General features: G+C 36.0%; 1 protein-coding gene across 5 annotated transcripts in view; it reads right to left on the bottom strand.

Moving 5' to 3' along the window:
* The window catches only part of LOC118202133 (dynamin-1-like), a 204,191-nt gene that overhangs the window by 143,150 nt on the left and 33,192 nt on the right, over nucleotides 1–27,849 (bottom strand). For all 5 annotated transcript variants that reach the window (XM_085821519.1, XM_085821520.1, XM_085821521.1 and 2 more), the window contains exons 4-7: nucleotides 23,832–23,978; nucleotides 19,678–19,881; nucleotides 19,485–19,583; nucleotides 12,057–12,165 (exon numbers count right to left, since the gene is read on the bottom strand). In XM_085821519.1, the coding sequence (XP_085677645.1) occupies nucleotides 12,057–12,165; nucleotides 19,485–19,583; nucleotides 19,678–19,881; nucleotides 23,832–23,978 (559 nt within the window). The remainder of the gene's footprint in view (nucleotides 1–12,056; nucleotides 12,166–19,484; nucleotides 19,584–19,677; nucleotides 19,882–23,831; nucleotides 23,979–27,849) is intronic.

A 27,849-nucleotide genomic window follows, 5' to 3' on the forward strand; every position in this document is an offset into this window, starting at 1 on the left:
GACAAAGGCAAACCATGTACAGACGTTTCAAGGCAAACCATGTACAGACGTTTGAAACAGATTGATCTATATGCTCGCAGGCCTGTCAGATGTGTTCTGCTCACGGCAACTCACTGTCGCCAGCGGTTAGCCTGGAGTAGATAACATGCAATGTGAACACCGTCACACTAGGCTTTTGAGATGTTTTCCGATGAGTTCAGATTTAGCTTAAAATCTGATTCACATCGGACTTTCATATGGAGAACTCCAGGTACACGCTACAAGACAACATCATTGAACGACACCATTACGATGATGCAGGATTGCTTGTTTCGGGTGGAAATACACAAGGCTCCATAAGAGATCTGCATGTTCAGATCGAAACCATGACAGGCCAAATTATCGGGACATCATTCTGGAACAACATGTACGCTTGTTTAGGGGTGCCATTTGTGTTTATGGATGGCAATGCCCGTCCTCACCGTGGAAACATTGTAAAGGAATGCCTTCAATATGAGGATACCACCCGTATGGAATGGCCAACATTCTTACCTGACTGCGGAGAGCATTCCTCGCTGAGTGGAGTAAATCTTTCTCTAGATCAATGCGATAATTTGATACTCAGCATGCATAACCGTTGTACAGTCTGCATTTCATCGTCTGGGAGACAAACAGTGTATTAACTATCATACCAACCAAGTAATGTTAAGTTTTTGTAAGGAAAATATTTCTTGCAATTGCTAGCTTTATGAAGAAGTTAGGTTTGTTTTGTTTCTGAACCTTTATTTGCCGAAGCTTGTATTATCCTTAATTTATGGACATGAGTGTAATTCATGTAAATATTGGTAGTTGTAATGAATGGGAGAGACTATAGTTTCTAACGACTTAAAATTTCTGAAAGGATTTTAAAACAACTATATACGAGATCACAGTTCATTTTATGTTCTTAGAACTTGCGTAGAATTGGAGATGTGTCTGATCATGAAATTCCTCTCTGGTCAGTTGCAATTGCTCAGTAAACTGGAAGTGGCTAAGGATTCGTAAAGTGTAACAGAGTAGTGAAATATGAAATACCTTTCTGCGAAAAAGTAATGAAACCAATTCAAAATGTCATTCAATCCCACCACGTTGTAACAACTAGGTTAATTTTATTTTCTTATTTTTATATGAAAATTTTGTTTTCTATATTAAGAAAGGCACAAATTTTGTTTCGTACAACTTTCATTTAACTAATACTGAAATTATTCTCTGCTTGATGAATCCAATAATCTTATAAAACATATTTAATTAGAATATAAGTTAGAATTACGATATCTAGAACCATGTTTTCAAAATTGTATTTTATGATTAAATGTAAACGTTCAAAGCGAGTGCCTTTCTACATCTCGGTTCCGTCTACCGAAGCGGTAACAGAAATAAAACTCTGAAGTATTTCTCTCTGAGACAGAATTTCTGGCTTATTTATAATCATCATATTTTAATTGTCCTTTTTTCCATTCAAAAGTCTCGATAGAGTAAGGAAGACACGACATGATCACGAGCTATTGAACCCTTCGCGGAGAATTTTAGTCCTCCATTATATAAATAACCGCAGTGATCTTCACTGTAATACAGTATATCTAATTCAGTTTTTCTGCTCGGAAGATCCATATGATTAACGACACAAAGAGTTACCGTCAGGACATTTCACATGAAAACTGCCTCTCCTTCTAGTTGCACCATTGCAAACGTTTAATGTCTTTTTAGCATAAAAAGTATTATAGAAATCTGCATTCGAAGCCTTGGTTTCTCTCTTCTAGTATCTATTCAACTGTCGTGTACGGGTCCGTGACACTAAGCCGGCAACCACTTAGCCGACGGGACACTTAACCGACACCAGTTAGTTGACAGGACACTTAGCCGAAAGGGTAACTTAACCGGCAGGACATATAACCGACACAAACACCTAGCCGACAGGTCATTTAGCCGACACGGACAGTTAGCCGACAAGACATTTAGCCGACAAAGACACTTAGCCGAAGGACATTTAGCCGACACAAAGAGTTACCGTCAGGACATTTAACTACGGGACACTTAACTGTCAAGACATTTAGTCAACAGGACACTAAGCCGACAGTGACGTTTAGCTGACACGTAAGCAATAATTATTTAAACTTACTATCAATTACAAAACTTCCTGACTTATCCATAAGTTCAATATTTAAGTTATTTTTTTCATCTATCAGTAAAATTCATTTTTCGATTCTTAAAGGTCTCATATGTGCTTTAAATTCTTGTGTAATTTAGCATTATTTGCTATGTATCGTGCTGTTGGGTGTATATTGGCCAAACTGAAAAAGCGCTGAAATTTCTCGTCAGGGAATATGAATTATATTTCGAAAGGAAAAAAGAATTTTTTTTTTTGCTAAGTACGGCGGCCACTTAATTGCATTTTAATATGATCTTCAAAAATTATCCGTAAAGCTTCTTCATTTCATCAACTGGGTTCTTTCGAACACCTTCACATCATTAATAATTTTTCTTGTTTATTTAATGACATTAATTTTCCAATCTCGCTCTTCTAAATGCTTTCAAATTTCTAATACCTTTACGTTTCAGGCTCACCAGCGGCCAAGCGGTAACGTCGCTGAACACTGGTAGTTCACTCCGAGGTTCGAATCTCGCGAACGGGCTGGCTGCATGGGTGTTTTCGAGTTTTTTTTCCCATGTGTAACGTGTATACGAGCCAGTTCCCCTTAAAAAGGTCCTCCACGAAGGCATCTCTTCCTTAAGGCAGATAGCCCTTAAGTACTTTGCCGTAATCTAATAAACCAAACCAACCTTTACCTTTCATTACTATTTAACTCATCACATCATGTTGTCATGAACATCCCTGTCATGAAAAATCTGAATAATGCAATAAAAATTATTGTTATTCTTGAATTATACTTTTTTATAGAAACATATGGTGGTAAGGGTTAGTTTAGCAAATATATTTTATTTTGATAGTAAAAAAAATTTTTAAAAATGAATTTTTAAGACAAGCAAAGGTATAAATTATTTGTGACCTCTATAAGTTGCTGTTCATGCCACCATTTTTGAGATAGAAATTCTGTAACCTTTAATGATCACGCCTCTCGCTTAAAATACTTACTTAGCTTAATGTTTACAGCACTAAATTGGTGCATAATGTTTAATTTAGAAGTAAAATATTCTAGGCTAGAACTTTATAAATGCATTCAGAAAAATGGGCATCAAAAATTTTCTTATTATCATGTAGCTAAACCGAAAACGAGAGAGAGAAGGAATGCAAGAGGGAAAAAAAATAAAATTAATGAAAAATGAAATGAAAATTTATAAATTTTTAGCAGATATTGCGAAAAGTTATATTTTATAAGAACAATATTAATATAAGATATTATATTGAAAATTACACATCGCGACTTTCAAAATATAGTACATAATATTATGTATTTACATGACTGATCTAGTTAAATCCAGCATTACGGTGGCACCACATGACGGTGACTTTTCAGGATGTGACGCTTTGCTCCGCCTACTTGGTTTATGGCTTCCTCCTTCTGCAGCTTCAGTTATGAATAAAACAAAACCTTAAAGAATATTTTACTTCTAAATTAAACATTATGCACCAATTTAGTGCTGTAAACATTAACCTAAGTAAGTATTTTAAACGAGAGAGGCGTGGTCAATGAAATGTTACAGAATTTCTATCTCAAAAATGGTGGCATGAACTGCAAATAATTTATACCTTTGCTTGTCTTAAAAATTCACTTTTTAAAATTGTTTTTAATAACAAAATAAAATATATTTGCTAAACTAACCCTTACCACCATATGTTTCTATGAAAAAGTATAATCCAAGAATAACAATAATTTTTATTGCATTATTTAGATTTTTCATGACAGAAAAAGGAAATTTCATTAGTGGGAGAAGCAAAACGATTTTGTAAGGGGAAGAATGTAACATGATGTGATGAGTAAAATAGTAATGAAACTTAAAGATATTAGAAATTTAAAAGCATTTGGAGGAGCGAGATTGGAAAATTAATATCATTAAGTAAACAAGAAAAATTACTAATGATGTGAAAATTTTCAAAAGAATCAGTGATTAAATAAAGAAGCTTTACGGATAATTTTTGAAGATCATATTAAAATGTATTTCGAGAGGACGAGGAATTTCAGCACTTTTTCAATTTGGCCAATATACACGAAACGACACGATAAATATCAAACAATGCTAAATTAACACGATAATTAAAAGAACAAATGAGATCTTTAAGAATCGAAAAATGAATTTTACTGATAGGTGAAAAAAAAAATAATTTAAATATTGGACTTATGGGGAAGTCGAGAAATTTTGTAATTGATAGTAAGTTTGAATAATTATTGGGTACATGTTAGCTAAACGTCACTTTCAGCTTAGTATCCTGTTGACTAAATGCGTTGACAGTTAAGTGCTCCGTAGCCAAATATCCTGACGGCTAACTCTGTGTGTCGGCTAAATGTTCTGTCGGCTAAATGTCCTGTCGGCTAAGTGTCCTTGTCGGATAAGTGTCTTGTCGGTAAGTGTCTATGTCGGCTAAATGACCTGTCGGCGAAGTGTCGTGTCGATTAAATGTCTTGTCGGCTAAGTGTCCATGTCAGCTAAGTGTCCCTGTCGGCTAAATGTCTTGTCGGCTAACTGGTGTCGGTTAAGTGTCCCGTCGGCTAAATGGTTGTCGGCTAAGTGTCTGCGATCGGTCATGTACAATATTATATGGCAGCACATATCTGAATTTTCAACCCTGGCAAGTACACATATACATATTTGCCATATCTTTATTCATCGAGAGCTAGGTCGGTGCAGTTACAGTTTTCATTTATACAGACTCCGTTACAGATGCTGTCAGTGGGAACTGCTCCGGAATAGTGAAGATCGATAGAATTATGCACAAGGCAGTTGAAGGATACGATTTGCTTCCAACCATACAGCCTAACGGCAAGCACAAATATGGCTGTGCGCCAACACAATTCCACAGCGCTTGTCGCAACACGTCATGGAAGCCGCATCCCAGCGAAAGGACATTTAGAGGATGTTATTCCCAATGTTAATTGACAATCAGGTTGTTCATTTTGTCGCCATCGATGGGTTCTTGGAAGTTTAAATGTTCGCTGCAGATGAGCAGAAACAAATTCACAATTCATTATAATAACGCACAACAAAATAAATAGCTGTATTTACTCAAAGAAGTAGGTATATCTTCCTTGGCGCACAAGGAACATCATCAGTTCGTCAAATCACTCGCACAACAAATTCTAAAACACACTTCAGCTAACACTCTTTAAACAGCAGACTCTCAGAGCTGATTAGTAACCGACTCGTCCTGACTGACTGACTGATGAGTATTATGCCAGAATACCGCCAAGTCGTGGCAGTTTATATGGCTTGATGAAAATGATGTCAAGTGGGCGCATTAACGTGTAACTATCCTGAATTAGTCCGATCCGTGGAGATCTAAGGAGGGTCGGGAAGGTGATGTTGATCAACTGGGAAGCTAGCCGAAAAAGTGCACTTAGGCTTCGTGAACTGCATCTGTGACGCCATCTGTTGGGCAACATCTAAGTAGACCTGAAAGGAGAATTTAGGGTTAACAGACTTCTCGGGTGGCTCCATCTGGCGGCGAGAACTTCACTCATCTAATTTTCTTCTGAAAACTTTAGAAGTGTTATCGTGGCCTAGAAACCCACACTTAATTTCTCTGCAGGGTTTTTTCCAGACTTGATTTTCTCCACTAGCATGATGATGGTAGTCAAGAACTGCTCTATCTTTTCCTCCTTCAGCCAGTTCAGGATATCACTGCTGGCTCACGGAACTGCATTTATACGGTGTTAGGCGGGTTGCTGGAAACTTCCGGAAAAAAATCGATCATAGGATTTCGAAAACGCGTTTCTCTCATACAAAATTGACGAAAACTTGCGGACTAAATGTCGCAAACATTGAGGACCAAAATTGCAAGCCGTTTTTGCCTATAACTCGCTTCAGGACCAGCATCACAGCCGTCGCAGCCAATTTAGTGCGGCAGAATTTAGAGAAACACTGGACAACAAAATTTAGGAATGGCAAAATTTTTAGACTTTAGTTGAGGTAATGGACAGTAAAAGGCGTCAAAATGTTTAGAATTTAGGGAGACACAGAGCAGCAGAATTTAGGGTTGGCAAAATTTTTAGAATTTAGAGAAGCAACGAGAGAAAAAAAATAATTAAGGACTGTAAAATTCTTAGAATTTAGGGAGACATCAGAAATTAGAAGCGTAAAATTTTCAGAATTTAGAGGAGCACTGAGCAACAAAATTTTGGAGTTGGAAAAGTTTTTAGAAGTTAGAGACTTCTTACAGATGAATTTAGGATTCCCCGAGACTGCTCGGGAGGCAGGGGGTGCAAAATTTATATCGGCGACCCTGCGTCGCGTTGTAGTTGTGGTATTTTAGCAATTTAAATTTGGTTAGGTTATTAAATTACGGCAAAGCCTCGAGGGATATCTGCCTAAGGGAAGGGATGCCTTCGTGGAAGACTTTCTAGGGAATACTGGCTTGTATACACGTTAAACATGGGGAAAACCACGAAAACACCCATGCAGCCAACCCGTTCGCCGGATTCGAACCTCGGTCCGAACTACCAGTGTTGAGCGACTTTACAGCTCGGCCGCTGGTAGACAAATTTAAAGTTGACGGCTTCAGATTTGAAAGAGCTAAATTCTATTCTAGAAATTAACTACAAATATTTACAACAATATTAAATACTGTCACAAGTATCTATGAATCTATTATTATTTCATAAAAACACAGAGTTACGCTGTTTGTGTTCTTATTTAAAGCTGTATATGGTTCATCAAGATTTTGACCAATACTACCTCGCCTAATTTTGATTGTATGATACATTTTTGTTTGACGAATAAGTTTTTTGTTTGAATAATTTAGCTATGGGAAACATCTTTCTCATTCACATTTTCCCCATATGAGATTCATAAATGAAAATCGAGGTTTCACATGCTTTTTCTAAAAAGCGACACGTAATTAAAAATCTTATAATCCGATAGGTTAACCTTATTTGATTCATTTCTTAAGGGGTCTCACGACCTTTAAATCTTCAAAAATATCGATTTTTTGAAAAACATATATGTTTTAGTTTGAACATTTCTGCGCACTTTAAAAAAAACCGTGTTAAAATATTCCGTGTAGTTTAGGAGATATCATTAAAAACGTAAAGGTCACTGACACGAGAATCCTTCATCACGTATGTAAATAAACATTTAAAGGGACACGTCATTTGCTCACAGCTGTCATAGCCGTTATATAACTGAGTGTTGCTACATTCTAGCCTACAAGTCTTATTTTTATTTCGTCAGCAATCAGTAGCAATGATTCTACTCAACTTAATACTTATTCTGAATGTTTACATCGTGTTTCCGTAAGCTATTTTTTAGGATATTTTCTACTTCTTTTCCTTTTCTTTCTATAGGCCCCCCCCCCTTTTTTTTTTTTTTTTTTTTCCTCTATTATTTTTGGGCCATTTATTTTAAATTTTATTTTGTCCCATCTTTTCTTCCTGGCCTTTTGAACTCGTACAAGATGTACGAAGTTCCTTTTTACTCTCCTCAAATACGAAATTGCCCCTCTTTCTATATACCTTTCCTTCGCACCTATGGTTGATTTTTCGCCCATCGGTGCAGAAAGACTTAGCGGGTGCAAAACAAGACATCTGTCTACTTTGTCTGTCTGTCTGTCTGTCTTCCGTAAGCTATTACTACGTTGTTTGATTCTGCGAAGTTGTATTGACGTTTGCAGCATTTATTTGGTGTATATTGAATTTTTTATGCGTTAGTCTTTTTGCTGCAATAATAAGTATATTTATATATTATATTTGTGATGGTAAATAATAAAAGAGCTTCTGGGAAGCGAGCTAAAAAACGTCGCTTCCACGGCAACCGCTACACGAATATCAGATCTGAACTTTCTAATAAAAGCTTGGTTTCATCAGGTGATGACCATAATACTCAAATTGAACATGTAGAAAGTGCATCTGAGAAAAAGCTTAACAATGCATTATTTAATGAAAGTGATACTGACATTATGAATCGTTTTCATGGCTATATAATTATGGATAAAGACATATTGTTTACATTTTTGAAAGAGAATGTAATGTGCAAATTGTGCTGTAATTCTGTCAATATTTCTGAGAGAAAACCCTTTGGATTATTTTCAACAATTACTGTGAAATGTGAAAAGTGTAGTTTTAAAACAGAATTCAATAATTCAAAGTTGATTGGTGAACATAAAAATGTTCCTGAATTAAACAGACGAATTGTTTATGCTATGCGATGCATTGGTCAAGGTCTGGAAGTACCAATTCAAAGTATGAAAATTGCTGCAGAAGAAGAGGCATGCAAAACTGCATCAAATTCTGTCACCATAAGTGGTGATGGAACATGGAAAACGAGAGGACATACTTCACATATTGGAGTATGTTCTGTAATAGGTGCTGAAACAGGGAAGGTTTTAGATGTTGAAGTTCTCTCGTCCACTTGTAAAGGATGTGATCTATGGAAAGCAAAAAAATCTGGGAAAGCTTTCGAATGCCAAATTGTCAGAAAAATCATATCGGTTCTTCAGGAAAAATGGAAGTCGATGGTATGATAAAAATTTTTCACAGATCAGAAGCTGAAAGAGGTCTCAAATATATTAATTATATTGGTGATGGTGATTCTAGAACATTCCCTGCTATACTGACAGCAAACCATGTGATGATGAAACTGTTTCAAAACTTGAATGTGTTGGTCACTAACAAAAAAGAATGGGAACTCGACTGAGAAAGCTAAAACAAGACTATAGATGTAAAAAGCTGGAGGACGGTAAACCTTTATCAGGCAAAGGACGACTGACAGACACCATGATAAATAGGCTGACTCAGTATTATGGATGTGCAATTCGCTCAAATGCTTTGTCAGTTGATGAAATGCGTAAGGGTATTTGGGCAGTTTATTTTCATACGAGATCAACTGATGCTGAACCGTTACATACATTTTGTCCTGCTGGTGCAGACTCATGGTGTAAATATCAACAAGCAGTTTCAAATGGCTCAGTGGGTAAATTTCATCATAAAGTGACTTTGCCATCTTCAGTCATGGATGTTATAAAACCTGTTTTTAAAGCTTTATCAAGTCCAGATCTTTTGAAACGATGCCTTGGTAGCTTCACTCAGAATCCGAATGAATCTTTTAATTCCCTCATATGGCAGATGTGTCCGAAAACTTCTGGATCTGGGAAACGAAGTGCAGAAATTGCTGTATATGAAGCAGCAATTTTATTTAACATGGGCGAAAAGGGTAGGCTATCTGTCATGAGGCAAATGGGTATCCATCCAGGTATAAATGCAATAAAATCTCAACTTCGCAGTGATATGAAACGTGTAAATACTACTAAGAAGAGAGCAATGCAAAACACTATAGAAGCACGTAAAGCAAGGAAAAGATCCAAAACAAGTTTAGAACATCAGCAAATTGATCAAGAAGGAATAATGTATGAACCTGGAGGTTTTTAATTTGTGTATATAAATATTATGAATAGTAATAGTATTTTGTGATAAGTTATGTGTGTCGACAAAAATTTAAACATCTTGTTCAAGAAACTGATTATTAATATATTTTTATTCTCAGAAATATTTATAGGTTTATAACACAGTTTTCACATTGCATTCTCTTTCATGTATATGAAAAATATATCTTTATCTGCAATAATGTATCCTTGATAACGGTTGACTGTGTCATCACTTTCATTAAACAATGCATTGTTAATTGTTTTTCAGATGCAGTTTCCTTATTATAAATATATATTCTGTCATTAACTTTATTCAAAACACAAACAAAAAGAATAAAATACAAATTAGGTCCCAAATAGTACGAGTTAAGACTCATTAAGTCACAATGTTACTCATTTTTATAGCGATGCAAACTTTACAGGTCTTTATCTCAAAACGTATTTTTTTAATGCGTCGCGAGTCTACTGCCTATTATCCGAATTTTTGTAAGCCCCGTAACAGGTTTCTTCTTCACTACTACATGATTCACTTAGATATATATCTACTATAGATTAACTATAGATAATGCCTTTTTCTTTTAGACTTAAAAAAAAAAAGTTAGGGCAACAAGTTTAACATTTAAAAAAATAAAACATTGAAAAAATTATACCTAAAAAAATTTGAACAAATTCGTCGCCACAGAAAAAATATTTGCGAAAGAAGAAACAATTTTCGAATCTCACGCGCTTTCTAATATATTTCGTTCTTGAGGAAAGATTTTCAACATATCCTGAGACAAAGCAGAAAAATTGCTATAAAGAGTTGTTCTTCCGAAATGTTTTGAATGTGTGATATGACCTTAACGGAAATTTTTATATTAACTCACGTGGTAGTCAACGTGTTAAGCATAGATTCAAAACAAATTTCTCTTCAGCGAACTTGAGACAAAATACAGCAGTTTTTTCAGAAATTTTATCTCTGTTTCATTCACTGCAGGCAAATCCCATAAGTGTATATTCTACAAGTCAAATCCCACAACTGCCTTAGGAAAAAAAGCCGGGTGTGTTAAAATATAAGTACACTGCGCAAAAAAAAAAAAAAAAAAAAAAAGGATTGGATTGGATTATGTAATTATGGCAAAGCACACGAGGGCTATCTGCCTAAAGGGAAGGATGCCTTCGTGGAGGACTTTCTAAGGGAAACTGGCTCATATACACGTTACACATGGGGAAAACCACGAAAACGCCCATGTAGCCAGCCTGTTCGCGGGATTCGAACCTCGGACCGAACTACCAATGTTCAGCGTCTTTACCGCTCGGCCGCTGGTGGGGACCAAAAAAGAAAAAAAAAAAAAAAAGGGTGGGTGGACAGTTCTATATCTCCCGTTCTACTAGGCCGATTGACGAAATTCAACTTGCTTTTTTCATATCTCAAAAGGGCGACTTAGGATATATTTTGATTTATATATAGCAGCGACTTAGGATATATATTAGATTTATCTATAGCACTGCTCTAATATAGTTATTTTGACACAAAATCGGACTTTTTCTGAAATAAAACACCAATTTTTTCCCATCTTTTGATTCTACGACTCATAGCCAAACTACCAAGTTTTGTAAAAATCGTACAAGTATTTTTGAAAAATTAGCTCTCAAAATTTTAGCTCCTTTGTGTTAATTCAGTTTGGCTTATATTTATTAATCTCTCTTTTTTAATTAAACTTATTTGATTCTTCCTTTCCCATTTCGATATTCAGGCTCATTCCAAATAAAATTCACCCAATTTTTATGATTTATTTTTTTAAATTTGTATTTTAAAATAATTTTTATAAATTTTTCAAAAACATTTTTGAATTATAATCTATAAAAATTTTACCATCATCTCAAAGAAGACGTATTTCTAAGCATACCTGCAAAAAATTACACTTTTTTATTCAAAATTTCCGCAGATATATTGGCGCGTTTTGAAATTTGGCATATTTGTTGAAAGCGATAAAACATCAAATGTGGTTTAGACACTTTGCTAAAATTATTTGAAAGTAAGAACGATGTGACTTTTTTCCGCTCATGCACAATATAAAAAGATAGGAACGAATACCTTTTTTCTCGCTTCGGCATAATGGAAGGGAAAGGAAAATTGGTTGCCATAAATATTCGCCAAGTGAATTATTCTTGGCCAAACTGAAAAATTTCGCCAAGATAAATTTTTGAATTTCTCCGTCAATTTCGCGCCAAATTCTACAAAATTTAATATCTACGCATAATTTGAGTCGTAGAATCGAAATATGGAAAAAGCTGGTATGTTATTTCGGAAAAAGTCCGATTTTGTGTCAAAATACGTATGTTAGAACAATGCTATATATAAATCTAATATATATTTTAAGTCGTGCTTTCCAGACATGAAAAATGCAATTTGAATTTTGTCAATCGGCGCAGTAAAACGGGAGATATAGAACTGTCTCCCCCCCGCAGTGTACCTAAATTATTTGGAGGTATTCTGATAACAAGATTTTTCTACATTACTCACTTATAGCATTCTTGCTCTGCAAAAAACTTGCGTTCTTTTTCTAGAATGAATGCAAAATCTTTTTCATCGTCTATTTCCTTCTGACCTCTATTCAAGACCCCCACGAATCCTGCAAACAATAATAAAATATGTCACTTAAATAATAATCTGAATATTTTTAGTGGAATATACATTTTCGCGTAAAACTGCATTCTTTTTGTAGATTACTTAATGATTAAAATACTTACACAACACAGCAAGTGATTCAGCAATCGAAAAAATTAATATATATACAGGGTGATTATAATTAAAGTTTAAGTTTCAAAACGCTATAAAAAAAGAACCACTGATGAAAATGATGTGAAATTTGAAAGGAATGTTATTGAAAAAGGCGGAAAGCATATGGCAGAAGAAAAATTTTAGTTTCAAAAGTTAGCAACAGATGGCGCTGTAAGCGGCAGAATCACGACGAGAAACGAGAAATGATTCGTAAAACAATGGCTAAGGTGGAAGTTACACATTAAAACGCATTGACAAATTAGAATTGTTGAATAATTTTATTTACATGACTGTACATATCACATCGAAAGGGACAAATCGGTTTCAAGAGTTTTGCGGCGACATACCGCATAAGAACCATTCATCAAAGAAGTTCGGAACTGTCGCGAGACTGGCGCAAAACATGTTCAATATGGTGTCCACTGTTGTGTGCAACAAGTTGAAAGTGACAAACAGCATGTTCCACAACGGATCGCAGTGTCTCCGGGGTGATGTTCAGAATGTGTTGCGAAATGCGTGCCTTTAATTCCGCTAAATTTGCAATTGGAGCACGGAACACAACATCCTTCAGATACTCCCACAGCCAGAAATCACACGGAGTAAGATCAGGCGATCGGGATGGCCAGGATGTAGGGAAATGACGGCTGATAATTCGAGCATTTCCGAAATGGCGCCTCAGCAGCTGTTTCACAGGATGTGCAATGTGCGGAGGAGCGCCATCTTGCATAAAAATGATTTCATCCACACATCCATGCTGTTGCAGACCTGGAATCACGTGGTTGCACAAAAGAGACGCATACCTCTGACCAGTGACGGTTGCGGGAACAGGACCGGAAACACCCGTTTGCTCGAAAAAATATGGTTGTAGGATGAATGATGCCGTAAAGCCACACCATACCGTGACCCTTTCAGGATGAAGTGGTACGGGGTGCGTTGCCAGTGGATTTTCTGTTGTCCATATTCGACAATTCTGGGTATTCATGTATCCTGTCAGATGGAAATGGGCTTCATCTGTCCACAAAATTTTCCACGGCCATTCATTATCCACTTCCATGCGAGCCAGGAATTCTAACGCAAACGTCTCCCTAGCTGTCAGGTCAGACGGAAGCAACTCCTGCACATGGCCAATTTTGTACGGATAGCATTGCAGAATGTTTCGCACAATTTTCAGCACTGTGCTCATAGGCCTGTCCAATGTTCGGACAATTCCTCGTGCACTGCACGGTTGCACACCACCGGCCGACCCCTCCTGTAATGCTGTGGCCACTTCTTCAACTACCGTCGAATGCACTCGTTTTCTCCCTCTACCAGATTGCACATCAAACGAACTTGTCGTTTCGAATTTTTGCATCATTTTCTTTAGACCTACGACACTCATTGGACCAACGCCTTCTTTTATACCCTTCAGTGTCCTGAATTTTTGCAGAGCTACTCTTGACAATCATCATTCTTGTAATACAGCTTTACCAGCAGAGCGCGGTCCTGCAGTGAAACACCCATGGCGAACGTCTGAGACGCGAAATGAGGAACAGCCTGGTACCTGGTGGCTTTATAACACTGAAATTTAACTAACATTTTAAGTCTTCTTTCGCTTGCAGCGCCATCTGTTGCTAACTTTTGAAACTAAATTTTTTCTTCTGCCATACGCTTTCCGCCTTCTTCAATAACATTCCTTTCAAATTTGACGTCATTTTCATGAGTGGTTCTTTTTTTATAGCGGTTTGAAACTTAAACTTTAATTATAATCACCCTGTATATATATATGTAATGATATTTTTAAATCAATTGATTAAATTAAATTCTATTAATATTGCTTAATAATGTGTTGGCGATTCTCTACCTAAATTGCATCCCTGTTCCTAAATTTTGGCGAAATCCTTTCTTTAGTATAAAATATATTAACCTGTTGGCGCCCGCCAAATCGCCAAACTCATAAATCTGTCATATTACATAAAGTACTGAAGAACACTCCTGATGAGAAGATAGCGTCACCTCGTGATTTCAATTAATATCGCTGATTGGATGAGCCTCGTGACGCACACATATGTATAAATAGGGCTTCTGCTCAAGGTACGAAAAGAACGCTTGTGAGATGGATGCTAAAATAAACCTAGCACTTTATATTCCAAAATTTGTCTCATTCCTGTTACCCCGGCAGGACAAAACAAATAATGTATGAGAAATTACATTTCAGAAAGCCGGTAGGATACCACCTTCAAAGGGATTATCTAAAAAAGAAGATACCCCAAGGATTATACGGATAAAATGTTACGCACTTTAGATGAATTTGCCGCTGTGCGACTTCTATGTTTCTACATTTTTCTCTAGGCGTTCTTGCTTCAAGAGAATCATCCTTCTGTTACCTGTATTCTGGTATTCTGCAGGTTCTGCAGATGAATTTGCCGCTGTGCGACTTCTATGTTTCTACATTTTTCTCTAGGCGTTCTTGCTTCAAGAGAAGCATCCTTCTGCCCCCTGTGATGCGTGATTTGTGTTTCCATCGAAAGTTCGTCGTTCATCAAATGTGCTCTTACCGTTGACCTACTTTTGAGGACGTTCTGTGTTGCTCTCGAGAGCTGTGTGCTTGTGTGGTGATTGATGTGTTTTGCGAAAATCTAATCAAGAGTGCACAAAAATGTGTATTTTCGTGTCGATTTTATCACTCGTATGCTCGTCACAATAAGTCAAACAGAAGCAATTAGTAAAAAGATTGGCGATGCAAATGATATTATTACTATTGAATTATAATTACTGATTTAATAATAGTGTTTTTATTTTGAAAATTTTAAAAAGTATTATTTTGGTATAAATGTATTTTAAATTTGGTATTTAAAGGATGTATTTTGGTTTTAATATTGTTTTGGGAAAATTTAAAGAGCATTACATCTCTGATCCTGATGATTCATTAAGGGCAGCTAGCGCTGAACCTGAAACAAGTATAATTCCCTTTGACGCGCAGAATGATATGGATATAAATTCATGGCTTGAGTACTTTAACAAAACTCATTTAGATAAAGATGAAACGTGGAAGCTTAATAATGTAGCTCGATATCTAAAAGGTAATGCACTTAGCGTATATGTCAAAAACTGCCATAAAATTACTAAAGATGTGGAATTAGTCCAAATTTTAAAGGAAAATTTCTTCGACCCCACTTTAACTACGTTTGGTGATTTTGCCAATTACAAGTACAATCATAAAGAGGACATAACGCAATATTTTCGCAAAAAATTAGATATTGGTAAAAAATTAAAGAAGTTAAGAACAAGAATTTTTATAAAATTGTAGTACCTAAACCTTTAAGATTAAAATTGTTGAATAAAACCCATGAAAATTTTCGTCACTCGGGAGTTCAAATTATGCTTAACTTAATCACTCCTCAATATTATTGGCCTCATATTAGCGAAGATATCGGAAATTTTGTTAAACATTGTCATACTTGTCAACTTAATAACAGGAAAAAAAAAAAAAATTTGGTCTTATGCAAGACGTACCCCCAACCGACAAACCTTTCGAATGTCTCTCTATTGACACTGTGGGAGGATTTAATTATTACAATTCTACAAAAAAAATATTTACATATAGTTATTGACCATGCAACAAGATATGTCTGGGCTTTTCCCTCTAAAAGTGTAACTTCAGAAACCTATGCCAATTGTCTAAAACAAATATTTCAAATACAAGTCCCCGAAAAAATTCTGAGTGACAGGAATGCAGCCTTCACTTCCTCTAGATTCAAAAAATTTCTTAAAAAGCATAATGTTAAACAACTTTTAACTTCATCTCACCATCCCCAGACAAATGGTAAAGTAGAAAGAGTAAATCAATCAATAGTAAGTCGACTAAAATGTAAAGTAAATTCTTCTTCTAAAAAAGTACCATGGACTAAAGTGCTAGAGCAAGTTGTTATCGAATATAACAACTCCCCTCATACGGTAACTAAGTTCACCCCAGCATACTTACTATTTGGTAACCTCCCTTTAGAATCTCCAATTGATCAAAATAAATACCCTTCCTTAAATGAAGCAAGGGCTTTAGCAAAGAAAAGAACTATCGAATACCACCGAAAGAATAAAACTAGATATGACATCAGATTTGTAGAATCTAAATTTCAACCTGGAGATTCTGTCCTTTACGAGGAATTCGAATACCCAAATATTAGAAAATTGACTTCACCCTATTCAGGCCCTTATCAGATTATGAATAAATTATCTGAAGTTAATTATGAAATCGACAGGGAAAATTTTCACACGAAGAAACCAACTGAGATTGTACATGCGTCAAAATTAAGGTTCTATTATCCACCCGAGAACTTTAAATTACATCATGAATAAATCAAAATTTATAAATCAATAAACTATCCATAACCCTTCTTTTAGTTTTCATCCTGTTGTCCCCCTTAATAATTGATTTATCTCTCAGTGTCTGAAAAGTTTGTCTGCCCTTTTCTTTTACTGGGCTCCTTCAAACTTGAGTTTCAGGTTCAATGCACTTTCCGTATGGGAAACACTCAATTGAGGTTATACTACAAGTAGACTACTATACCCTCACATTTCCTTGAGCTCATGTTTTCCTATGTTTGTGTTATAAATTGTAGCAACAGTTGAAAAAGTTAAATTTCAGTTGTTGAAATTTCTGAATTTCATTTTATATTTCTGCAGCATCGTGTACAAAAAACTGGTATGGATGTTGGAAGTTAAATTTTGTTTTGTTATCATTAATAAGAGAAAAATAGAGTGACAAAATATGTTAAAAACCTAGTAAAATGTGTATTTTCAACAAGAGTATAAGAGCTCTAGTATCGTGACATAAAAACTCAAATGTTTTCAGTGCCAATGCTAATCCATAATTCTAGCGCTAATTAAATGATCCGGAGATCTCCAAAGACCAGTAAAAGACTGAAGATGAGCCTGAATGACAACTCTAATGATTGTACGGACTCATACACAAACTGTGAATGGCATGCCCTAAGATATAAACTTACAAATTCAGTTATATTACTATTTCCTATTGCCGCGTAGCTAACCAGCAATATGTTATTAGTGCTTTATTTGTTCTGCACTTAGTTATTACTATATTATAATTTCATTAATCATTTATTGTATTTTATATACTGTATTAATTATATTTAAATATTTTATGTCAGATTTTATGTAAACATTTTGTGTGCCTTGAGGTAAATCCAATCAGTTTTCCTACTCACTTAATTTCCTAATAACTAAAATGTCTGCTTTCACTATCTGGACTGTCTTGGGTCGACGGCCGCGACTGCAAACCTTTTCAGATGGGGGGGGGGATAATATGTAATGATATTTTTAAATCAATTGATTAAATTAAATTCTATTAATATTGCTTAATAATGTGTTGGCGATTCTCTACCTAAATTGCATCCCTGTTCCTAAATTTTGACGAAATCCTTTCTTTAGTATAAAATATATTAACCTGTTGGCGCCCGCCAAATCGCCAAACTCATAAATCTGTCATATTACATAAAGTACTGAAGAACACTTCTGATGAGAAGATAGTGTCACCTCGTGATTTCAATTAATATCGCTGATTGGATGAGCCTCGTGAAGCACACATATGTATAAATAGGGCTTCTGCTCAAGGTACGAAAAGAACGCTTGTGAGATGGATGCTAAAATAAACCTAGCACTTTATATTCCAAAATTTGTCTCATTCCTGTTGCCCCGGCTGCACGAAACAAATAATGTATGAGAAATTACATTTCATATATATATATATTGTATAGAACAAATAGGTAAAACGGAGGGTGATTTACAACCACCCCCAGAAAAACAATTGTAAAGTAGAATATAATAGATGCGTTAAAATTAGAATAACATTAAAAATGGTACTGAAATATCTTCTTTTGCTATTCGTACTTTAAAAGTAAACATACTAACGTTAAACTTTATGCGTTTCTTGCGAAACAATACACTATTTTTAATATTGCATAAATGTTGGGTAAGGACTTTTATGAATGCGGTGTATTTATCACCGATTATTTGATGGGTTTTAGCAAAATTCCAGATCGAGTTAAGTATTTCTTCTTTTCGTTTTTCCTTTTTTTTTTTTTTTTTTTTTTTTTTTGGAATAAAATAAGAAAAAAGAGAACACTGTTTTTGTAATGTTTGAAGGGGGTCAATTTAATGCTTCTCCATCAGCATTTTTTAAGATTAAATGGTATGCTTAAATGATATTTTTATTATCTGCCGCTTATTCATATTTGAAATATTCTTTTTAGGATTCTTAAGATATTATAGGATCAATTTTGTCTGTATTTGAAGTAAAATTTTTTATTGTTATTGTGAGTCATATTCAGTAACTAGGAGGGCCTGACGTAGGGGAGAGCAAAAGTCAACCTGTAAAGCGAGTGCGGGCTTGTCTAGTTGGCTTAATCCATTCCGTTACGAAATCTTGTGCAACGACAGCGTCACCTCTTTCCTCTCCGATTTCGTACGCAGGTTTCCGAAATCAACAGCACGAATGCATATAAGTTCTTAAAGTGCATATGCAAATATATAGGCATGATTATACTGACGGTCAACCTAAGCTGAGAAAGCTAGATATGTTATGATTCATCTGCATCTACCGAAGAATATATTTCTATATTTTCTAACAGCTTTAATTTTAAAATTAAACTGTGAAATATGAATATTGTTGTTATGATAAAAAGGCCGCATGTGTTCTCTCATCCAGAGTTTATTTAAAGTAAATAAATAAATTAATTAATTAATTAAATTCGTAAAAGGCAATTTTTTCTTGTAAATTTTGCTTAAATTTCTATCAGGAAGATTGTTTCGCTTCAATCGCTTCCTGGAAACAAAAGAGGCACACGAGAGCCAAGGTCCAACCAAACGAGATCCTCACACAAGCACCACCGAATCCTGCGACGGCCTTATCCTCATGTTGCACTAAAAAAGACCTTTTTGTCCCGTGGTTAAAAATATTTGCTAGGAGTGGGCAAATTCTTGGGCAGATTCTTTACTTCAACTAACTTTATTTCCGCAACATCGTTTATTACGCTCACTGAGATGTGGATTCAGGGGGTTTCGCCTCTAGAGGAAAATTATCGCAAGCGATACCGGAGTCAGTGCAGTGAATGACACATTGAGTTATTCATATTTTCCTGAAAAGATGATGATATTAATAATTTAAATCTAACTTACCTCTTTTTAAGTATACCATTTTATTTTCCAGGATAGCTCTCGCGTCTGTCCCTTTGTCCATTAAATCCAGCTTTGTAAGTACTCCGATGGTTCTCTCTCCTAAAAAGAGATTGCGTGATGATTAATATTCATTTCAATTTTGTAACCTAAAGCCAATGTTAAAGAGACGACTGTAATATGTATGAGGGCTTACGCTCAGGGTCTGCAACTTTGGCAACATCCAGGGCATCTGAATTGGCGATATCTTGGTTAGCAGGGATCACAGCTAATATGATACACTTCGGTTTCTGGATGTACTGCAGTACCATATCTCGGACCACCTGGACACTGTCGTCCGATTGCCCTTGCACTGTCACTTTGATTACACCAGGAAGGTCAACTAACGTCAGCTTCAATACTGAAAAACAAGAAAAGTGCAGTTAACTAACAGAACAGCAACGTAGCAAAAATATTTACTGCTAATTTACTCAAGAAAAAAAAAAATGGGCGGTAGACTGCATTACTGATGGAAATTAAAGATGTTATAGAACAAAAAAAATTGCGCACACGTATATTTTATTTCATTTTATATGTATTACATTTTTCATTCAAAATGACCCTAAAATGGGTCGATGATATGACAAATAAAATATACATAATTTAATATGTCTGTAGTTATATTCCTAGTCAAAGTTGAATCTCTACGTGAATTGCCGAGTGTACTTGGATAGTTGCTTGGCACCCTATTGAGATTAAAATAATTTGCATATTTCTTAAAATCAAATGCCATTGCATCTCGTTTGACGTCTACATTGAAATCTCCAATGGCAACAGTAGGGACATTTGTATATACAGTAAACTCTTTATCGATCTGTAAAGTTGTGTCAGAATATATCATCGATGCACTAAACAAGAATAGCTTCAAATCTCCTGAATTAACATTTGGATGAATATATACGGATGACAAAATAAATGTTGACTGTCCATTAAGTATGACATCAGCCATGCAAATATCGCCTACTTCTGAATCCTGTATTCTTTTACACTCGTCTAATTTCTATAAATCGCAACCACTACCCTGGCGAAATAAAATAAAATACAGCAAATACCACCTGAACACACTGACTGTCTACGTTCAACTGTATGAAATGTATTATCGGTACGTTGCACCAATCCTTGACTACATTTAGCCGTGAAAATTTTAGCGAACGTTTGCATGGCTCATTAGATTATACAGCAATTTGTAGGATTGCAACCAAGTTAATGGCAGTTCTTAGTGTGACAAATCTTTGAATACATGTGTCAGCGACTTATCGTTGTGTCTAAGATGAAACAGAACTTAAAAAGGGCGTAAAAGACCCCTTTTATTAACAACTCCAGTAATCTGCTGGAAGACACCTCTTGTGTTTACAAAACAAGCCAGCATTTATGGCGCAACTCAAAAATAATGAATTCAAGTTAAAACTAAGTTAAGTCGTAAGCCAAAGGTTACGCAGAATTAATTAACGCGCAAGATGTCTCAAACCTATATCAGCAGACAAGCACTACTGGCAAGAATAACGTAACGCCGAAGACAGAAACTCTATCGCAGAAATTAAAATAGCAACGTGGCCTTCAGCACAGGGAACACGCTCTGATTAAGCAAGTTAAAAACCTTCGTTTAAGTATTACATCTTTCTATTTCATTTGAAAACGCGCGAACTAAAAATGAGCATTCTTGCAGGACAACGGGAAAGGAGAATGATTTAACATAAAATAACTGGTTACATAAAAATAAATAAATTCTTACAAACTAATAAAAACGAAAGTAGTACCTTAAAAGAGAGATCATTTGCTCAGCTTTGTTTGGAAAATGATAAAGATTATAATGTTTTGCTACTTAATACGAAAGTTCGTTGGTTATCTAAAAGTGCTGGAACTCATTGTTGGAATTCCTGGAAATTAAAGACAATGATTTGTGGCTCAGTTTAATCAAGTCACAAAAGTGACTTAGCTTATATGACTAGATTATTTGCTAGACTCGGCGAAAGCAATTAAAAAGCTATAAGTTGATAAATTAAATTTACTCAAAAGTTTTTTTTTTTTTTTTTTTCAATGGCAGAAGATATCATCAAAGGCAGAGATAAACAGAACAGACACATGACAGAAGATATCATTAAAACAAAATAAATGAACATAGAAAGAAATTAACTTAAAGATGGAAAGAAATCGGTTCATCCGTCAACTTATGTCTGGCAATCTAATATCTATCCCATAGGGACACAGAAGGTAAAACAGGATAGGAGGAATAAAATGTCAAAATCCTCTCCAGAGTCGCTCAAGGGACAAGTAGGTTCCGGATCCAATTTAATTTTATGAAGGTGTTTTCGGAGACAATCGTGGCCAGGCAACAGTGCCATCGATTTATCACGAGGCCACTCAGGAGTATCGTGAATATAATTGAACCAGGGCTTTTGACCACTTCTAGCGGCGACGTCCCGAGAGAAGCAAATCATTAGTGTCCTTTTAATTATTGTCTTAATAGATTGGTAGGCCAGTTTCTGGCTATTTATCTGTAAAACAGAAGCTTGTCAGAAAGAGGTGGCTTCTGTCAACTCAAAAGTAAAAGTATAATATCTGCGTTTATTGCAGAAGTTTTTCTGTAGTACCAAAATCTGGGGAGAGGAGAATGCTCTCAGCTTCTAAATCTTTCAAAATTGCAAAAACGAGACGAAGGTTTGTTTGCTTATTCTCAAGAAATTTTTCAGTTGGTTATTCCCGATTGGATGTTTGGGCCTTTTGCAAGTAAATCTACAAACTCATACAAATCCATACAAATGTTGAATTATTCATAAATGAGGAGTTGGAACCAACGTTTGAACAATACTGCAAATTTTGAACAAGGAACACAATATCTGAACAAGGATACCACAATCACAAAAATACCACAGCAAAAACATATGATTTTATACATATTTATTTATTACTAATAGTTAATTTTTAGTACTTTTCCATCACTCTCTTTTCACCCCCGCTTTTCATGCCAGAATCTAAATGAGATAGCGAGAGTTTATTCAGATTAAGGCAAAAAGAAGTGCTATTTAAGCGAAGTTTAGGCAAGTTATTTTTAGAGCATGTTTTGCCTATACCGCGCCACGTTGTACCGTGTCTATTAGCGATTTGATTCTGTGGCGCAGAGTGCTTTTAGCCATTCTGCTTGTCTTGCCGGATTTCTACAAACCAGAGCCTTTCTTGCGCATTTAAATTATCCTGTGAGCCGTTGGGATAATCTAGTATATTTGAATTAGTTCAACATTACGTATTTAAGTTAAGCCAGAAGTGTTGTTCTGTGTGAACCCACGTTGGATCATTGTCATTTCTTTGCATTAAAATAAAAGGGCTATTTACACCCTTAGTCAGACTTTGTCTAGACTTTAAGACAAGAGAATTATTCCTCTGTAGTCTCTCTAGAGCTCCCTAGTTTATGGTACCAAAGAAAGTGAGACTCTATAAACATACAAATTTTACGTCCTACATTATGGGTCACTGTATCGAAGTTGTTGATTGCTTTCTCGTAACTTCCTATCTATTAGAACGTAGATTTAGTTCAGTTATGAACTTCTTAACGGAAAAAAAAAAAAAAAAAAAAAAAAAGAAACCGACTGAAAATGAGTGTTTGTGAAGGTACGCGAATGTTATTCACAAATGTAGAGACGAACATAAATAATCTCACATCATCCCCATCACGTTCACCCACCTCACTGGAGAACAAAATAATAATGCGCTTTTGTATTTTAAAACAAAAGGTATAATTTCAATAAATACTATTTTAAATATTAAAATGTTTAATTGACATTTTCAGTTCACCATTTACCATACAAGACATCAAAGTTAAATTCGTAATTTTTGTGGGATGCAACTACAGAGGTTACTTTAAGTTTCTAACAGTTAGTATAAGTTTAAACATGCTTTAAATGTCTATTCTCGTTTCCCATCTACTATTCCCTGCCAGAATGAGCTTTTAGTAACGCGTTACTCTTTTAGTTCAGGCGCCACTGTACAGACATTAGGAATTTCTGAAAGCCGGATAGACGAAAAATTAGCAACGCCTACGTCGGGAAGCGCACCGCGGACCTCTGGAATAGGCGCTCAGCGTGCAGACCACCACACAACGAAGACACGCCAAGAAGGCGGGAGAAATACCGTTTAATTTGGGGGTTCAAGGTTGGGTTTCTGCTATAAGAAGGTATCCATGTACATAGTAAGCTCGGGAATGAGTATTTTAGAGTATGTAATAGAACATTGCTCAAAATTTAGCACTCATATGCTACTTTTCCAATAAAAGTCCGTATAGTGCTGTAGGCCGTCTATTTAATACTGTGTACTTACCATTTGGGGAGAAAATCTTGAGGCTGATCGGATTGGTTGAGAATCCCTTAGGCCCTGGGTCTCTGTTTGTCTCTTCCAATATTTCCTTCTTAACCAATTTGAAGTCTGTGAACCTTTCCTCGGGTTTATGCAAAAATACTGCATATTCTGTAACAGAAAAGAAATATCGATTAAAAAAACGTTATGTCTAAAAATCTTTTTTCCCCCTCTCATAATGGAACATAAAATTGATCTGAAACTTATGGATACTTTAGAGGGAAGAGAGACATGCCAAAGTAAAACATAAAATTAAGGCGTAATAATATTTCTGTTATTATCTACAGCAGCCTTTCCCCCCCCCCTCCTGATGATGATGTTTCTGCATGCGTTGCCCTCGAAATCGATACAGTTATTAGTTAAAATATATGTCAAACATAAGGTTGCTGCTGAGCCTTATTTAATATTGGGATATCCTCTGTGCGTGAGAGGTTTCAAATAAAAATTGCATGCAGGCTGAATGCACGATTTAAAAGCAGTTGACGAGCCAAATACCCCCCCCCCCGGAAAAAAAGCGGAAAATTTTTGATTTATTTATTTTAACAAAACAGAACTTTTTAATTAAATTTTGAGACTGGCGTCTGCAAGAAATCTCTGATGATTACATTTAGTAATTCAAACGCATTGACAGTTAAATATGAAATTTTTCAGGATAATTTTTATTTTAAATGATTGTAATGTGTTGAATAAACCATTAAATAATTTACTTTTTATCTTAAAATAAATGAATTACGAAAGTTTTCCAGCTGGGACAAAACTTGAGAATAAAGGATGAAAGTTCATCAAAGTTCAGGCATTGCTTTTGCAGAGTGGAACCTCTGAAAAAGCAATGCCTAGAGGCGGAATCCAAATGACGAGACAAGATGATTTACCTTTTAAGTGCACATCTTTATTCCACAGCTTTAATTCAATTTTCACCCTAGATCATGCTTTACTTCATATGAAATTCTCCAAATTACATATTCAATAGTGATTTAAACTAAGTAAGATTGAATTTAAACTTTCTGCGTCATAACTAATTCTAACAAAAGAAAGGCAGATGAGAAACGCAGTAGCATACATCCTAACAGCCGAGGAAGAGAAAAGCTTCTGTCCGCAAAATGGCGCGCATTCGTTATTTATAGTAGCGGTTATGTAATAGGCGGGAATGTTCTGCAATGTACTGGTCTAGGGGAAAGATCCTGAATTGCAGAAAGTTAATTAAAGGTTGCTGGTTCGCAAAGAGCAAAGCCGTTCTATTTTTTATATTTCACATATACAGATGGAGGACAAAATTACGCGAACACCTGTGAAAACGTATGACGTATTTCACATCTGCATACAGCCGCGCCACCTGCAACAGAAGTCAGCCACCTAGTGAGGGTGAAGACGAAGGTATCAGTCTCTCAACAGCAGTCACCTGCGTTGCATGCTTCGATCGAACTGTCTGTGAGAAGTTGAAACGTCAGACCTGTCAGAGTTCCAAATGGAATGATAGTTGAAGCGCGTTTAACTGAAGCATCGGTTACGGAAACAGCAAACCTTGTGGGGTGTGCAAGGAGTATGGTATCAGCCGTTATGACAGCCTACACGAAAGAGGGTAAGACGACGTCTTCAAAGCACAACAGTAGCCGAAAGTCAAAGCTGGCTGATAGGAATAGACGGGTCTTGAAGTGCATAGTAGCCCGAAAGCACAAGCAATCGTTATCCGAGATAACATCTGAAATGAACAGTCACCTCCAGGACCCCGTTTCACAAAAACCGTCAAAAGGGAACTTCATGCTGCGAACATTTATGGCAGAGTGGCAATTCGTAAACCCTTGGTGACAGCAACTAATGCTTTCAAACGACGCCAATGGTGCAGAGATCACAAAGACTGGCCCCCACAGCAGTGGCAGCAGGTAATATGGTCAGATGAATTGTCATTCACCCTATTTCAAACGACCGGACGCGTTTATGGAAAATGCCCAAAGAAGCATTTCATCCTGACTGCCTCTTGCCGACTGTGAAGCATGGGGGTGGCGCCATTATGGTATGAGGTGCGATATCTTGGCGCGGTCTTGGGCCATTTGTTATTCTGCATGGGAGGATCACATCCAATCACTATCTAAGCATTCTATGGGATCATGTCCATCCTTTTGTCCAGACTGTATTCCCTGGGAAATGACCGCTTTTTCCAAGACGACAACGCCCCTATCCACACTGCTAGGTGTATTTAAGAATGGTTCGAAGAGCATAACGATGCAATTGAATATCTCGCTTGGCCCCCCTTATTCTCCGGACTTGACTATTATTTAACATTTATGGACATATTTGGAGTCCAAACATAGTTCCCGATTTCCACCTCCAACCGGACTTTCTGAATTAGAGACCGCTCTGCAGGAGAAATGTCTTAATATTCCTTTAAATATTGTCCATGACCTTTATGCATCTATCCCACGTCGCATTCAATCTGTACTTCAGTCAAAGGGTGGTCCAACCCCCTATTAATAAAGATTTTCCATTATTTCACAGGTGTTCGTATTGTTTTGTCCTCCATCTGTATATATATATATGTGTGTGTGTGTGTGTGTGTGTGTTGTGTGCGTAATAACCAGTTAGATGTAATGATGCCCCCCCCCCAAATAGATGCTTTGATAGCAGAGAACTTAGAATATTGAATCTGTAATGAACAGCAAACTTAGCAGTCGAGACAGAACAAATATTCATCTTTATTTCAACTGACATTTGCGGCCACAATGTTGAAACTCTCACCGACAACCACGTGATTTGCGCATGCGCGCAGCAAAAAAATAAATCAGAACTTTTTAGTTGAACTTTTAAGAACTCGTGATGGACGTTTGAGTGAAACATGTAATCCTTATCTTTGTGTTACATATATATTTTAGTTTAGTGATGTTATTGTAAATTAAATATCTTATTATCTTAGAAGCCTCTCTCTTTCTGTGAGTAGTGTATCGTGTAATTAAGAAAAATACTCCCGGATATGCCTTTGGAGAAGAAAGAAGATCGAGTAAAAGTTCAGCCTTTTTACCTTTTATTTTATAAGAAATTACTAGAATTATACATACTCCACCTTTAAATTTGCTGAAAAATCAAATTTAAAACTGTAACCTTTGAACAGGCTTTACCATTCGACCACTTCTTGTAGTCATTGATGGAATCTTTTCGCTCTTAAGATCTTGAGGCAAGTCATTACGAATATCAGTATCGCAGTAAGTCTCTGTTTCATCAGAAGAGCTGCTTGCCACATTTCTAAATCTAGACTATTCATCTGATGATATTATCTCCAAAGGATATAAACGCTTGCTTGGTCGCAAAACTTCTCCAAGCTTAATCTTGACCTTAACTAAACGCACATGTCCATCCCGAGATTTGAAAATCTCGGTTACTTTCGCCAATAACCAGTCTGTTCGCTTCTTATTTTCATCAGACACTAAAACAAGATCTCCTATTTTCAGAGGTTGTGAAGCTTATACATGTTCATAATTTTGCCGTAACTGTCCGAGATATTCGATTCGAAATCTTTTACGTAGATCTTGTAAAAGTTTTTGTCGATAAATAAGCCTTTTGTTTAAAGATTTCGCATCTATATTATCCAGATCAGGAACTCCAATTTGTCGAATCTCATGGAGAAACATGGAAGGTGTGATCGGAGACAAATCTTCAACATCTTCCGAGACATACGTCAATGGACGATTATTCATTATTGCTTCACAGTCACACAAAATTGTTATCATTTCTTCATGATTCAGAGATGATCGTCCTAAAACTACTTTGCGAAGGATTCTTTTCAGGACTCCTATTAATCGCTCCCACCATCCTTCCCACCAGGGAGCTGATGGAGGAAGAAATTTCCATGTGATCCTGTGGATACTAGCTTGTTCTAAGATTTTATCCCAATTTAAGCTTTTGAATAATCTATCACTTCCTTTGAAATTCGTTCCATTGTCGGAATAGATGCTGAAAGAAAGAAGACAATAATTTCTGCAGTTAATTCGAA

This window comes from Stegodyphus dumicola, chromosome 8, assembly GCF_044657685.1.
Source record: "Stegodyphus dumicola isolate Sdum_Otavi_A_Nest chromosome 8, ASM4465768v1".
Classification (NCBI taxonomy): Eukaryota; Metazoa; Arthropoda; class Arachnida; order Araneae; family Eresidae; genus Stegodyphus; species Stegodyphus dumicola.